This window comes from Pomacea canaliculata, linkage group LG11 (genome assembly GCF_003073045.1).
Source record: "Pomacea canaliculata isolate SZHN2017 linkage group LG11, ASM307304v1, whole genome shotgun sequence".
Classification (NCBI taxonomy): Eukaryota; Metazoa; Mollusca; class Gastropoda; order Architaenioglossa; family Ampullariidae; genus Pomacea; species Pomacea canaliculata.
Window position 1 is genome coordinate 3,399,914 of NC_037600.1, and position 15,431 is coordinate 3,415,344.

General features: G+C 43.7%; 1 protein-coding gene across 2 annotated transcripts; it reads right to left on the reverse strand.

The window, feature by feature from the left end:
- Positions 1-2,190: 2,190 nt before the first annotated feature.
- LOC112575324 lies at positions 2,191-9,564 on the reverse strand. Of its 2 annotated transcripts, none has more exons than XM_025257093.1 (4): positions 8,634-9,564; positions 6,407-6,619; positions 4,853-5,846; positions 2,191-4,587 (listed from the first exon to the last, which is right to left on the reverse strand). In XM_025257093.1, exons 1-4 carry the CDS (start codon positions 8,865-8,867, stop codon positions 3,464-3,466), a joined length of 2,565 nt encoding a protein of 854 aa, XP_025112878.1. In that variant the 5' UTR covers positions 8,868-9,564; the 3' UTR covers positions 2,191-3,463. The 2 variants fall into 2 exon arrangements, with proteins under 2 accessions (XP_025112878.1, XP_025112877.1); XM_025257092.1 differs by having other exon boundaries at positions 6,407-6,622.
- Between the last annotated feature and the right edge of the window lie 5,867 nt (positions 9,565-15,431).

Here is a 15,431-nt window from a genome sequence, read left to right on the forward strand (position 1 = left end):
GCAGACGCCATGTTTGGGTTCATTTACTTCGGGAAATTTGTTGGCTTGTGCGACTGAGTTCGAACTTTTTGTCTGTTTTTATTGGGAAGTTCGTCCATCTTTATTTGAATGCTGCTTTACAGTGATAAATACGTGAGACCTTTTATTGTACATGACATCAGGAATTTCATTACAGCTAGTGGATTGGATAATAGCTCAATCAACACAAGTGTTAACATGTTTGCAGCCGGTGCGCATAGTGGTGGTGGTTGATGATGATGATGATTGATGATTGATTGATTGATGATGATGATGATGATGATGATGATGATGATGATGATGATGATGATGATGATGATGATGATGATGATGATGATGATGATGATGATGATGATGATCCTCTTTTATTATTTGCCTTTTTTCAGAGAAGAACCACCACATGGCTCATAGAACTGATCACGTTTTATTCATCGCTTTTCAAATTATACCAGTACTACACATTCCTTTCAAGGGATTTTTTTTCCACAAAGCAGAATTCCATTATCTCTATTGCTGACAGACATCAGTGATTTTATAATGATGTTCAAAGAAAGGCCAGTTTTTCAAGTATTGTTCAAAGAATTAAGCTAAGCATTAGGCTGCTAAAACAATGTTAACTGAAGAGTTTTTAGTTGGCATGTCATTGTAACAAAACTTCACTGGAAGACAACAAAATGTACAGTGCCGACGGCTATTTTTATAATTAAAGCGACGAAGATCGAAGTTAAAAATTTTACAATTATCTATGTTGTGAAATTGTCACTCAAAACAGAATTGACATTGCACACGAGCTTACCTTTGATCGTTGTTAGGATTTTGTGGGTAACATTTGCTATTGCACAAATCATCAAAGTCGTCATAAGCTCTATTTGATGGAAATGTGGCCAAAAAAGGAAAAATTAAAAGGAAACCGATGATCTTGTGAAACGATAACTGTGTAATTATTATTTTTTTAATCTCTTACTAGATGATGCTATGGATATCGTGATAGCGATTTTGCTGTTAGAAAACTTAACCTGAGCATTATACTTGGCCAGACTTTTAGAGACAGTCCGCTGCCAGTGCCCTTTACCTGGAAGTTATTTTTCTATTTCTTTTATTTACAGTTTTTAAAAAGTTTCGTTTAAAGCTTTTGCCGTTGTCGTTGAAAAAAAAACATTTTTCTTCTTTTGTCTTATGAATAAAACTCAGATCGAGTCGCATATCGTACTGTTCCTTGATCTTGTAAATACGCACGACCAAAAACACAAAAAAATAATTCTGTCAAATAAAATGACACAAGTTGAAGCAGGAAAGCGCTTTTGTTTTGTAATCATTATGAAAGTGACAAATGTTAAAGTGGTGGTGGGGGGTGTGTATGTGTGAGAGTGTGTGCTCGCGCGCGCGAGAGTAAAAAAAAAAAAGAATGTGTATGTTACTGTGTGTAAAACAATCGATTAATCCAACCAATCATTTAATAAGTGCGTATCTCTTTATCTAACCCAGTTTATCCCTTCAGTCACTAGCACACTTTTATCTGTGCTCTTACAGTAAACATCTACCAACGCGCGATAGAGAGGGAGGCTTTTTTTATGGGTAGAGGGGGGGCAGTGACAATTGTTCTGCGCATTTACTATCATCTGAACGCGGCTGCCAGCTTAACAAACCCTTGACCTCCGTTGTTTAGTCTGATCAGTCACTTTGTCCAAAATTAAAACCTTCACAACAATACCCCTCCCCTAAGCCCCAAAACTGCCTTAGTTATGGATGTTGCGCTGACACGATACAGCAAGGACAAAATAGACAGACACGCAAGTTCTTTAGAAAAAAAAATAGAAACAAATGGTAAATACAAAGGATAACGATCCTTTAAGCTCATTGCGCACGCGCTGGAAAAAAGTGCAAATAAAATAAACGTGTCACATATAGAGTGCCTCGAGACGAGATTCGAACCCTGAGTTTCTAACTGCAATGGTGACAAGCGAGTGTTTTCATTACCTGGCGGCTACTAAATGTCGTGAGAGAGACAAGCACATGCTAAAAACTGTGATTTGGCAGTTAGTCAGGCTGTTCTGTCCCCAAGAGTTTTCGCCGCTAGTGTCGTCCAGGACATCGTTGTGGTTTCTTGCTGGCTTTTCCGCCTTGGCGTTCTTTTCAAATGGAGAGTGGTGGGGTAGAGAGTTCCCCTTCCTCTTTTTTTTTTTTTTAGATACTTCCTTGAACGTTTGTAAGGTCCATCTTTGGAGAAATAGTATCTTGCACTGAATTGGTCATTAAAAAATGTGTGTCTTTAAGATGGTGTTTATAATTTCGCATTGCATGCCGTGGCTTGAGGTTTCGCTAACAACATTTCGCGGTAAACATTACATTTACCTTGACACTCGCTTGTCGGTGGTTGTTAATGCAGGTGACATAGTGACACTGGAGTCTTTGGTGAGTGCACACAAACTAATACACACCTTGCTGTTTGTGTGTAAACTACGCGGCAGGCAATGTGGTTGATGGCGAGCGAGACACGGAGACAAAGGGATAAACAATTGTATATGCACACGTACGCACGCTCGCGAATACACATAAACCACAGACAGACGAAAAGCCATGCGAACACAAAAATTTAATTTTCTAAATGAAGTGTCGCCATTTTATACTAAAAGGAAACGTTATATACCTGAAGGCTTGATCCCGACCTTTGAAGAATAAGAAATGCCCTTTGCACAACAATGTTCGTATCTAAAAGATGTGTAAAAACTTTGTTTACCCTGGGACTACAAAAGAGAATTTCGTATATAAACTGCTTATTCATTTCTGAACACACACCCATACACATAAATACATAGACACACACCAGTCTACACACAATACAACCAAGCACGCATGCACAAACACACATACAAGGACTCTCTATTCTTCCTCCCTCCCCTCCCTCCTCTGAATGCGTTGTTTTTTTATGAAGATGTGGGATTCATATCAGACTATTCCGACTGTAAAACAATGTTCTAATACAGACACACGCAAATCGTTGAGATTCTATATTATCATTAATTATCATGTTTTAAACCACAAATCACTATTACTGATCCTAGGAAAACAACAACAACAACAGTTCGAGCATAGCTAAACATCGTAATACTTTTTTTTCAAACAATATAAACAAAACAAATCCATGTAGTGTCCTTTGTTTGGATGTCTCTCCTTTCCGCTGGGTGATCTCAGTTTAGGAAGTAAACCGAGTGGTGAGAGTGTGTGATGTGCTCTTGAGCAGAAGTAGTTCCCACTCTGCCTCGTACAATATAATTCAGTTGAAAGAAGGTGTGTGTGTAATTATATCCTTAATTTGATCGAGCTCATCAGTCACAGCGCGTGCGCAGACTAAAACGGGGTTAGTAGATCACGTGACCTGAGTTACCAAACTCGAAGCAACTCACGTGCTGGTTTTTGCACTTGATACATCCAGCCAAGCGAATGGTTAAGTGTCGGACTCGGTCTTCCTCAGATTCTCCTTTCGCTCGGAGAGGAAAAAGTACGGAGTGTAGGCGCTCGTGAGACCGAAGTCGTAAACAGCTGGAAGAACCACGTGATGCCTGAAGTCGTTGAGCAGCTGCAGCTGCGTGAACAGAGAGATGAAGACGTCTCGCTGCAGGCAGACTGTGGCGAAGAGGGACATGGGCAGCAAGCTGTCCATGCCTTTGTCCTGGCAGTGCAGCTCCACCTGCTGGGCCAGGAAGCGGACCCCTTGCTCCAGGAGGCGGAGCTTCTCCAGAAGGTCCGGGCTGTCCACCACCTGTTGCATCAGGGCGTTGAAGGGCGCGATGACGCCGTCGACAGCGGCCAGCAGCGACGTCACCGATCGCCGCCCCTGCGTTTTCGACGTCACAAACACCAGAGCCGAGGCGCGCTTCTTCAGCTGCTGGAGGACCGCCTCCTCGCTGCGGCCCTCCGCGTCACCGCTGCTGCTGCTGCTGCTGTCCGAGTCGTGACCTTTGCTCTCTGACCTCACATCCGTGTCTCCCACGTCGGGGCTACTGACGCTACTGCTACTGCTGCTGCTCTTGCTCGACAAGGACCCCGACAACATCTCCGTGTGTTCGAGCTCCCGCATCTGTTTGCACAGCTTCAGACAATCTTTGTCCACCAGAGCGTACAGCTCGCCCACGGAGCAGCGGCGAAGGTCAGAGACGAGGGTCGTGGACGAGAGCGGCTCCACTGACTCCTCCGGGGTCAGACCTTCCTCTGCCTCCCTTTGACCTGCAACCCCGTCCTTCCCATCACCTTTCAGGCGCTTCCAGTCTAGATTGCGCACGAAGAAATCCTCGAAGAACCGCTCGTCGACGATGTCGGTGAGGGCAAGGCTGGTGACAACGGCGTGCATCTGAGCGCCGTGCGCCGAGTGCAGGCGGGCGTACACTTGCTGCAGCTGGCTCAGGGTCACACGAAAGAAGTACGGGGAGTAGCACACCCAGGCACGCCGCACGTAGCGCACGTTGTCCGCGTCAAGCCCAAGGTGAAGAACGATAACCCTGGCCATGTTCATCATCTGGGTGCTCGCAACCTCCACCAGGTGATCGAGTGCTGCTTGTACAGCTTTGTTGCCTGTGCCGAGTAGAAAAATCAGCAAGGGTGATAGGCATATTCGTAGGCATATTCGACAGATAGGATAGATGGGTAAATGTTTCATTTCAGACAAGATAGTTGGGAAGAACTTGATTCCTAGGTACATTTTTCAGAGCAAACACACTACTTCTTTTCCTTCCTTCCTTCATTTTTTTCTTCGACCTCTTTCAACAAGTGCGCGCACACACACAGACAGGGAAAAGAGAGCCAAAGAGAGGCGGCCTAAAAAGAATTGGGGACATACGTGTTTTTCTCCACAAATCAGCTCCTTCACAATTGGGAAGCTTCTCGCTCTTCACGCCCTCGGATTTCGTCGTGTAGGAGGCCTTATCAAGGCAGTCATCGCCTCTGTCCTCAAGCACGTCGCCTTTCTCAGGCTCCAGAATGACCTGCTCGCTGAGGACGGAGCTGGCAATGTCGAGGACAAACTGACAGCGCTTCAAGTGCTCGCGGTACACGACGGAATCCCTTTTGTCCATGACTTCGTTCACCTGGTCCTGCATGCTCATCCACCCGCTCCAGTTGCCCCCACCTCCGGCCACACCCACGTTGAGTGAAAACTCGCTGAAGTCACAGACACTCTCCACCTTCCCTCTCTCGATCTTCATCACAGTCGCATCGATGGCTTTCTTCATGGCAGTACAGTGTAGCCTGCGGTAGCACAGCCGGGTCACCTCGCACTTGATACTCTTCATTTCCTCATAGATCTTCACAAGCATCGCGTACGAACCCTTTTCTTCCTTGCTTATCTTCCGCGTCTTCTTGCTGGAGGCAGAGGACGAATGGGTGGAGTCCAAGAAGGTCCGGAGGGTCTCACGGATGGTCAACAGCTTCTGTAACTGCTCGTGAGATTCATCGCGATCACGGACCAGCCCTTCCAGAACCCTGCCGGTGTTGCTCCTCTTGCGCTCTTCCTGCACCTTGCGCTGCCGCAGTTCCACTTGGGTGTAGGTTTCCTGGATGTCGGCAGCCAGGCTGTCGTACATGGCATGCAGGAAGCTGGGCGTGCACGCCTGCACGTGGGCCTCGTCGCACAGGTGCTCGTTGGCCAGGATCTTGCTCTTGCGCTTGCTCAGCAGGCCTTCCGTCACCACCAGCTCTGCCTCTTTCTCGTTGATCTCCTCCTCCAGAGCCTGGATACGAAGTGCGATGCGCTGACTGCAGCCTTGCAGCACGGGGACATCTGTCTTGGAGAACTCAACAATTGGGAAAATGCAGCAGTGCAGCAGCTGGGCGCACTGAAACACAAGTACATGCGCACTACTACAATCACCTTTTCCACTCTTCTCTACTTCCTTCGTTTTCTCGTTTCTCGCAGCAGTTAGTTTTTAACAGCTATTCTCACCTATTGTGCTCAAACCCACCGCTTTTTTCTTTAAAGTTCGTAAATGCCTGTCTACGCTTGACCTGTCACGTGTTCTCTATCGTTTTCTAGCCCTAAGCCCCTAACATCCAATGTTCCTAACCTTTAACCCCTGAGACTAACGTAAAGAGGCCTAACAGTGTTTAAGCTGACTCTTTCTGTAGAGATGACAAATATGCACCAAGATGGCAAAAATTGAGACAGAGCATTTAAATGTCTAAAGAAACAAAACTCATATTCTAACTCCAGGAAGAAACACGACTATCTGATCGAAAAGTGAATATGAAAAGTCAGCTGAAAGTACAGAAAGAAAGAAAAAGGTATATGAGTATAGAATAACAGGTTTGCTAAAATTGAAAGAAAAAGAAAGTGAGGGAATGAAGAGAAAAAGAAAAGAAACCAGAGAAATGCGAGTTTTCGTGCGTGCTGCTTTACTTCGGTTCGAAGTTCCTCTTCCGGCATTGCTTTCTTTGAATCAGACGACAGAATGCCCTCAGCTCTTTCATACAGCTCGTCTGCAATGGGATCGAAGTCGGACATTTCGCCTCCATGTCGGAAGATCGGACGAGCTGAGATTGGGAAGAACGCTTCTGATTGGCCACTGCCCAAACCGGTTTGCGAGATCTCCTTCACACTCGTTTCGTGGGTCTGCTTCAAAAGGGATGACAGTTGAAGTACTTATTATGCTCGGAATTTTGCACACTCAAACATACAAATATAAAAGCTTACTTGTTTGATTCATTAATGATACTCCTACGTTTTCTTGTGTCAGTTTACTCCTGAGTATTGCATCGGTGGCCATACTGAATTTACAAAGTTTCCGTTGACACATAGAAATTTTTTCAAGTAACTAGTTTATTTTTTAAAACTGTGATACTGTTACAGCAGTACGGGAAGTTAACAAGGAACAAGGACAAAAACGCTCAGAATCTGCTAAAACTGATAACCCTGACTGACCGTCAAGTAAGTTATCTTCTATCTAATGACCGAGGCTAGCCCTAACCCATAATTATTATCTCAGAATGTCTGATGACACATCTCATCAAGAATGAAGCACACGAGAATGCATGGCAAACACGTGCTTGCCATTATGGGGCTAGAATGTCGATTTAATTGAAAAATATAAATATGTGTACTACAGTGGTGTTGAGGAAAATAATAGCCTTTCATCAGTTACCGAAACTAGGAGCACACATTCCACTAAGAATCACTTGAGCAACAGATACAACAGGTCAAATGTCACAACCATATTTGGTTAGTGAGCCAATTTTAGTTTCTAAGTTTCTGAGCTAAAATATATCCTCAAGGCACTGGTTTTTCTGGTTTGTTTCAAATTGGTTTCCACGAAATATTGCTTTCGTAATGTCTGCCTTAGCGGGATACGAATGAAAAAATTTCAATGTTGCAGAAAAAAAAAGTTTCTCAAACTGTTTACCAGTGTTTGTTAACGTTGGTGTTGATCGTCTCATGTCTTACAAATAATTATACACACCCGAGACTGTCCGATTTTTTTTTTTTTTTTTTTTTTTTTGTGTGCGTCTCGTTGCTTAGAAACGGCGAAGCCCGGCGCTAGTGTTCACTACAGGAAGAAAATTCAAACTGCTGGGACAAGGAATGTAAATGCGGGGTAGGGAAAGGGGTGGCTTTATTTTCTTCGTCTGTATGAACGTGCCAGAACTGGAAAATGGGAGAAGGTTGGGGGTATTCGAGACAAACTACTACCCGCTGTGTAGTGGGTGGGTGTGTGTTGACAGGAGGTGCCCGGAGTTCGATTGTGAACGGTCTCTGCGTTTGGCGAAGTGGGTGCAAGTTCAATGGTGTGATTTCCCAATCCCCTTAGGGAACAGGAAGCAAGCTGAATAACTACAAGGGAAAACGTGGAAGAGGGAAAATATGTTGAAACTATTCCTACACAGGGAAAATTTACGTTGAAGACTAAAGCTTGTTTTATCCTGGTGTGTGTGGGTGTGTTTTGTTTGTTTGTTTGTTTGTTTGTTTGTTTGTTTGTTTGTTTGTTTGTTTGTTTGTTTGTTTTCTTTTCCTACATGAATGACACCCTAAATGCCTCCACGAGTATTCGTACGAATATAAAGCTTTTCATGCACACCTTTGTTGATGGTTCAAGGTGGAATGTAAACGGACGGTATTTATTTATTTGTTTAAAAATATTTCTCTTTCTGTCTGCCTTGTCTCTCTGACTGTGTCTTTTCATTCTTTCTTTCAATGAAATCTGACATCTCAGGACATAAAAACCAGTTCAATTCAAAGAAAATATTACAACAAACCCACTAATCTTCGCTTTTAACAAGACCATTGATTCATTAATTAGTTCGCAATTTAGTTCGGTTAACTTTCACCAAACTGGGTGATTCGAAATCGCGCAAGATTACCCTAGTAAACTATGCACTAACCAATAAATAATTTAGCGAAATTACACCCTGATATAACTGTCGCTATCAATATATTCTTTTTATAAAATCCACTTCTAACACTAGCCTTGCACAATATATAGTTCTAGCCATAACAAGTACTGAGAGGGGCTGCTAGGTCTGTAGCCCTGGATTTGGTTAGTAGAGTCCTCCTTTGTATTGTGCAGTCGGTATCATTTTGTTGTCGCATACACAAGATGGCTTTTTTTTAAAAAAAAAAAAAGTTGACCTACCTGCACGGTAAACATTTTAGGGACCCAGCGGCAATCCCGGTAAAGACAGTCAATGTACACGGCGTCGATGGCGAGGGATTTGAACCACGGGATGCAATTCACGGCCATCGACTGCCGGTCAGACGCCGAAGTCGGCGCCACCACCAAGCCCTCCACCAGCGGCAAGCAGTCGTTGTCGACGACGATGCCGCTGATAACCTTCTCGACGTTATTCAGTTTCAAGAACAGATACATGTTTGTGTCGGAAGTGTACCAGCACACTGTGGCAGAAACTGCGGTCCGTTGTCCTTTCGTCTAACGAACATCAGGTCAGGCGACAGCGGTTTGGTGGAACATGCTGCGTCCCTTCCCTGCTCACCTTTGATATCACTGCAGAACTGAACCTGGCCGCTACAGGTTTGATCCTATCACCGCGCTGTGACTTGCACATCAACAAGTTGTTGTCTCTACTTTTTAAAAAAAAAACGCTCTAACACTCCTCTGTCCTATCACTTGTTTGTTGACCTATGAAATGTTCTTCCTGTTTCTAACAAACACCGGCTCTTCAATGGGGTGGCGTAACATTGCGACCCGTGTAGCAGTTCCTATACACATAACATCGCAGCACGACGAACGTAACGAGAAGGAAGAAGTAAATTCTTTTGAAACGGTCACATGACCGCACACCTTGTTCCACATGCCTGCACTTCGGGTGAGTACACACCGGGTAACACGACCTCCCCGATAGCTAGTTATTTGCGTTGCTGACAATAAACAACTAAATACTCGCAGCTAAACAGACTTTTGCCGGCGGAGTGGGACGAACTAAATGTTAGTCGCCGACATCGTACTTGTCGTCGGCCGGTGTGAATAAAAAAATAAAATATTCCGTGTTTCGCAGCAAGGAAGAAGCAGACGTCACGCGGTCCCCTCCTCCACACTCCCCATACACTTGTCAATTTTCCCGTTCACTACAGTTCATACAACATTTCACAGCTTGCAGAAATTCTTCCCTCTGCCTTGGTTCGCCAGCGTAGGCAACATCGCGATGAGTGGTTCAACCAGTCAATGCCCTTGACTTGAACGAAGCTTCGCACAAGTTTTTGCCTTTCATGGACAGGATTTTTTTACTGTTGTCTCTTTTTGCCACAGTAAAATAGTAATTACTGTAATTACTCCGTTTTCTTCCCTTGCTGTAAGTAGCGGACTAATATTTTTTCATTCCTTATTAGGATTATTAGAAGAGTAAGCACACATCGCTGTCAAGGTCTGCCTTTAACATGGCGTGTCTTTGTCACGATGAACCACTTATGCCCATTGTCCTTACAGCCACCAGCCTAAGGGACTCGTTAATGTTCTCACCTGTCTTTCTAAAAGTAGAGAAAATAAAAGCGAAAAGGTTATAAGAGGCTTATAAGAGTATGTGGACATAGTGGGTGGGAGAAGGTGAACGCAAATAGTTGAGTGTCTCTAGGACACGACTTGGCAGGCTTCGCTTTCGTCTCTCTTTCTGCACTGATAAATCGGGAACTTTTTTTTCAGCTTGGCCTTAAACCAGTGACCTACTGACCCAAAGTCGAGCCCGCTAACCACCAGCCTACAAAACAGCCTGGAAAAAAAAATATTAAAAATAATTAAGTTATTCCCTTTTTTTCTGTCCCTGATGGATGCCGAAGAACAATGTTAGGCAAGTTGTCAACCACGAAATAATATCCCTGGACTGCTGTCAGACGATTTTTTCCAGTTAACTGCTAAAACAAGGCATTAGACGATAAAGCTTCCGGTTTATTCACATTTTTTGTTACGGCTCGCCGAGACTAATAGCGGATCACTTCGCAAAAGGCAAAGCGTTGGTCTTGGCAGACAGACAGCAGTCCACCTACACACATCCTTGGTCAGACCTTCCTTTTCTCCATCTTCTAGCCACCACCTTCCAAAGGAAAGATCTCAGGAGTGAACACACTCACACTCGCGTTTACCACCAGTGAGCAGCCAGGTCAAAGGGGATGAACTCAACGGAACTGAATCTTTCTAATGTAAACACTTATTCTTTGATAAAAAGAAGAGTTTACTTCCGTGAATACTAGTCCCTCCTACTCTTCAAATACTGTCCACCGTCACTGTCATGTCTTTCCGGGCTTTCTTCAAGTGACTCAGGCTTGTTGATAGATTATTCAAGGATATAAAATCCAGCACACCATCACTATCATGTCTCTCCGGGATTTCCTCAAGTGAGCAGCTCGGGTATGTTGACAGATTGCACAAGGATATAAAATAAGAAAACTAGGAACTTAATTCGCTAAGCAACAGCTAGGCTTTCATACTTTGGATAAGATGTGCCCATAGACATGAGAGTAGGATGCCTTGATGTTTTGATTGTTTGAAAAATTATGAAAGACGATAGTTTGTAATAAGGAATGAAAACTGATCGAGAAAGAGAGATTAGATAAGACAGGTTAAAGACACTGAGAACTAGAAGATGCACTGATGATGATGATACCACCTGCCGTTCCCGAGCTCAGTGCTATACTCATCCACCAGCTCACGGCAGTTACACAGTACCTTTCACAGGGCAACGGTTGAACTTTTTCGAAGTGACCCAAGTCATCATGGTCTGATGTCATCAACTAATCGGAACAACGGCTTCTCTGTTGCTCTTGCTGAAATGTGTTGGTATTTGGTATTGTCTCTTCTTCTGTCCTATTCGCCCCCAGTAGAGCATAGGGCCGCAACCACACGCCGCCATCGGACCCGGTCCTGGGCATCCCTTTCTAGTTGGGACCATGTCCTGCCAGCTGTCTCTGCCTCTCTGTGGACAGATCTCCTCCACGTCTGTCTGGGTCTCCCAACCCTGCGCCTCCCCTGTGGGTTCCAGCCCAGAGCTTGTCTCGTTAAATTGTCGGCTGGCTTTCGTAGAGTGTGGCCAATCCAGCCCCACTTTCGCTTCTTGATGTCTTGGCTGGCAGGGTTTTGGTTGGCTCTCTCCCACAGGTCCGCATTGGAGATCTTCTCAGGCCATCGGATGTTAAGGATGCGGCGCAGACATTTGTTGATGAATGTCTGTATCTTGTTGGTGATGGCATTTGTCACCCGCCATGTCTCAGACCCATACAGAAGGACTGACTTTACATTGGTATTATAGAGGCGGATCTTGGTGTGTAGAGACAAAGCCTTGGAGTTCCAGATAGGTCTTAGGGAGTGGAATGCAAGCCTGGCTTTGCTTATTCGGCTTCTGACATCTTCATCTGTACCTCCATCTTTGCTGCTGACTATGCTGCCAAGGTAGGTGAAACGGTCAGACTCTGTAATACATTCTCCATGTAGTTGGAGTGGAGCTTCATGATTTGTGTTGACCTGCATTACCTCCATCTTCTTGATGTTGATGGTCAGGTCAGTCATTGTTGCTTCTTCTGCGAGCCGAGTGAGCTTTGTCTGTGCATGTTGCTTGTGGGACAACAGGCTGATGTCATCCGCAAAGTCAAGATCCTCAAGCTGCCTGGCGAAGGTCCACTGAACGCTCGTGTTGCTGTTAGAGGTTGTTCTTCTCATGACCCTGTCTATGACTATCATGAAGATTGTCGGCGAGAGCATACAACCTTGCCTCACTCCAGTCCTCACTGCGAAGGGGTCGTCAGCTTTCCGTTGTGGATAAACTGGCATGTCGAGTCCTCATGCTGGATGGCGGCAATGAACTTTGGACGAAATCCGTAGTGCTGCATCAACTTCCAGATGGTTTCCCTGTCTATAGAGTCTAAAGCCTTCTCAAAATCCACAAATGTCATGTAGAGTGGTGACTGCCATTCAATAATAAGTCGCAGTCTGTGTATGATTTACCATGGCGAAAGCCTGCCCGTCCTTGCCTCAATCTCTTGTCTAGGGCATTCTTCAGTCTCTCCAGGATGATTCTGATGAGCACCTTAGTAGGAATGGACAATAGCATGATCCTACGTCAATTGGTGCACTGGGTCAGGTCACCTTTTTTTGGGGGGGTAGCTTTACTAGGTAGCCAAGCTTCCAGTCTGCTGGAACTTGCTCCTGTTCCCACATTTTCTGCAGCAGGGGGTGTAGAATCTCCGCTGCGGCTGTTGGGTCTGCCTTGGGTGCCTCTGCAGGAATGCCATCCGGGCCTGCCACCTTGCCGGAATTCAAAGACTTGATGGCTTTGATGAGTTCTGCCTTGGTTTTCTGCCTTGTTTGGTGGGTTGGTGTTTATTTGGAGCTGTTCGGAGGCTGAGGCAATGTCCAAAGTGGTTGTTGGTGGTGGCCGGTTAAGTATTTCATCAAAATGTTCCACCCAGCGAGATCTTTGTTGTGCATTCGTATGTATGATATTGTGTTCAGGCTGATTTGTCATGAGCAGCTGCACTCTCATTCCAGATTATGGTATTGAAACTGCATGATAAAAGACGACGACGAGGTCATTACATATGCAAAATATCCACAACAATCTCACATAGTACAACCTCTGTTCTTCATTATTAATATTGTGTTCCGAATTCTAATTGTTTCAGATTGTTGTTGCAGCACACTTGAACAAGGTTTTGTGTTTGAAAGGTTTGTCAATGATTTGATTACAAGAGACATGAGCAGTACTTTCTTTCGGCAAATTCCATTACAACCTCTTTTGGCTTAGACACATTGGTCGAGTAGTCTTATTCTCTTTCAACTCAGTGGAACTCATTACTGTCAGTTAATACTTTGCTAAAATCTTGAGCACGTTTTTAGTCTGTATAGTTAAATGTTTTACATACGAATGGACAGCAGTATCTCCACCCTGATCTGGGGACAGTCAACCCCGTGGTCTCCTCCTTCAGGCAGGCTATATCTACCAGCGGTGAATTCATCCCACAAACCTCTGAGCAGATAAACAGAACTATTTCTTCACAAACAATTCCATAAGACATATTTGAATACATTAAAAATATACGTAACACGAAAAGCTAAAATTTCCTTTAATATATTTAGCACTGCATAACAACACTTATTATTTGACATATCAATAGAAGTAGGACACATTACTCTATTACATTATGTGCAAAACAGAAGAAGGAATCCATATCGTGAGACAAACAATTGTTCTTACAGTGCCTGACATTACCACTTGAGTTTTCACTTGTTGCTGGCATGACTGGTTCTGATGTCCTGTCAACAAATAGCGTACAGGTTTACAGTAACAATAACATTCACAAAAATTTTGTTGGCAAACAGCAAAATTTCTACATCTTAATTTCAAGCTCTTGGAAGTTTAAGGTATAACAAGAACAAAAGGCAATAGTGAATCACCTTTGATGAAGAGGTACCATTTCGATCTGGCTGGCATTGTCTACTATTGCCTGCAGTGCAGACAGCCCATAACTATCTGGTTCCTTGAAAGGAATGCCATCTGGCATACCAAGGACATCCACCTCTGGGTTTGTCCTATGCCGTTTATATGGTAAATTGTCTTTATTTCCCATGGTTTTACCTGAAAACAAAGTAACCAATAACAAAGAAACCAAAAAAATTAAAAACGAAGACAACACAAAGTAATTCATCTTCAGTTATACTACAAACTTACATACAACCCAATAAAGTAAACAAAGCGTCGTTAGTAATACTGCAAACTCACAATACAATCCATTAAAAAGTCTTTGAACCTGCCGGCGCAGGTTTCGCTTAAATTCGTAGCTTTGTTTAGGATCTGTTGTGGTGGTTGTGGTAGTTGTCGCGGTTGTTGCAGCTGGGGCAATTGTGGTAGTTGTCGTGGTTGTTGCAGCTGGGTTAGATGATGAATCTGCAATTAGGCTTCCTGCTGATATTTGAAAGTTAAAGTTCCACCCCAGCTGCTTCATGAAATCAGCCTGAAAATAAAAACAATACAGCTAAGCAGATTCACATCTTGACTGGAGTCTTGGAAAAGAACAGCAGAAAGTGAGGCAAAGGATATCAGAACCACATGGGCCCAACTGAAGGGGGCTGCCCAGAACAGGGTCCGCTGGCGAGGTGTTGTTAATACCCTATCCTCCTCAAAGGAGCAGCAAGGAATAAACTAAACTAAGTTTCACATCATTTTTTTCACTTCTGTATCATCTGCAGGGGACAAGGTGTTTGTGATGCATGATTTGACCCATACAAAAATCTACAAATATTGGGATCAAACAAAACTTACTCGTCGAAATGACTTATCATCAGATTTATCATCAGTTGGTCCTGACATCTTTGAATTAAAAGTGTTGAGGTTAGGAAACAATGAAAGCAAAACGTGGCAATGGCGGTGGCTATCGAAAAATATTTTTGGCAGAGTGACTGTTCCTGGTATTAATGGCGGGTGGGAAACGAGACAATCATTTATCTTCGTATAATTTGTTCTATAACATCATGGACCTTCGTCAAATAATATAAGTGCATTTAGATATTAAACTTCCAAACGTCCATTTATATATTACATTTAATATCTTGGAAGCGGAAAAGTGATACAAACTGTTTGCAGCCACGTGGGTAGTGAACTGAGCGCCTACGGACTCACACGCTGTAAGCACTCGACTATTGGCTTCCATCCAGCGACATTCAAAAATAAACTATGAAGGAGAAATAGAAACACTCAAAATGTCAAAGTAGACAATGTACTAACTATTATTTTAATGAACGAAAGAGCACAGGAGATAAAATAAACTAGAAAAGAGATGATTGACAAGAACCAAATGCAATGGGCTAATTAGAAATATTTACCTTCATACGCCATTTGTTCCTCACTTGTCTTACAATGTTATCAACAATAAATAGACAAAAGCAAACTTTACCACAGCAATGAATGTTTGAATGTATTTAAATGGTTTGTCA

Coding starts and splice junctions, on each gene's coding strand:
- LOC112575324 (XM_025257092.1), bottom strand. CDS start 8,867: ATGTATCTGTTCTTGAAACTGAATAACGTCGAGAAGGTTATCAGCGGC. Junction 6,623..8,633: donor CTAAAATGTTTACCGTGCAG/GTAGGTCAACTT, acceptor TCCCTTTTGAAG/CAGACCCACGAAACGAGTGT. Junction 4,588..4,852: donor TGATTTGTGGAGAAAAACAC/GTATGTCCCCAA, acceptor TACTCGGCACAG/GCAACAAAGCTGTACAAGCA.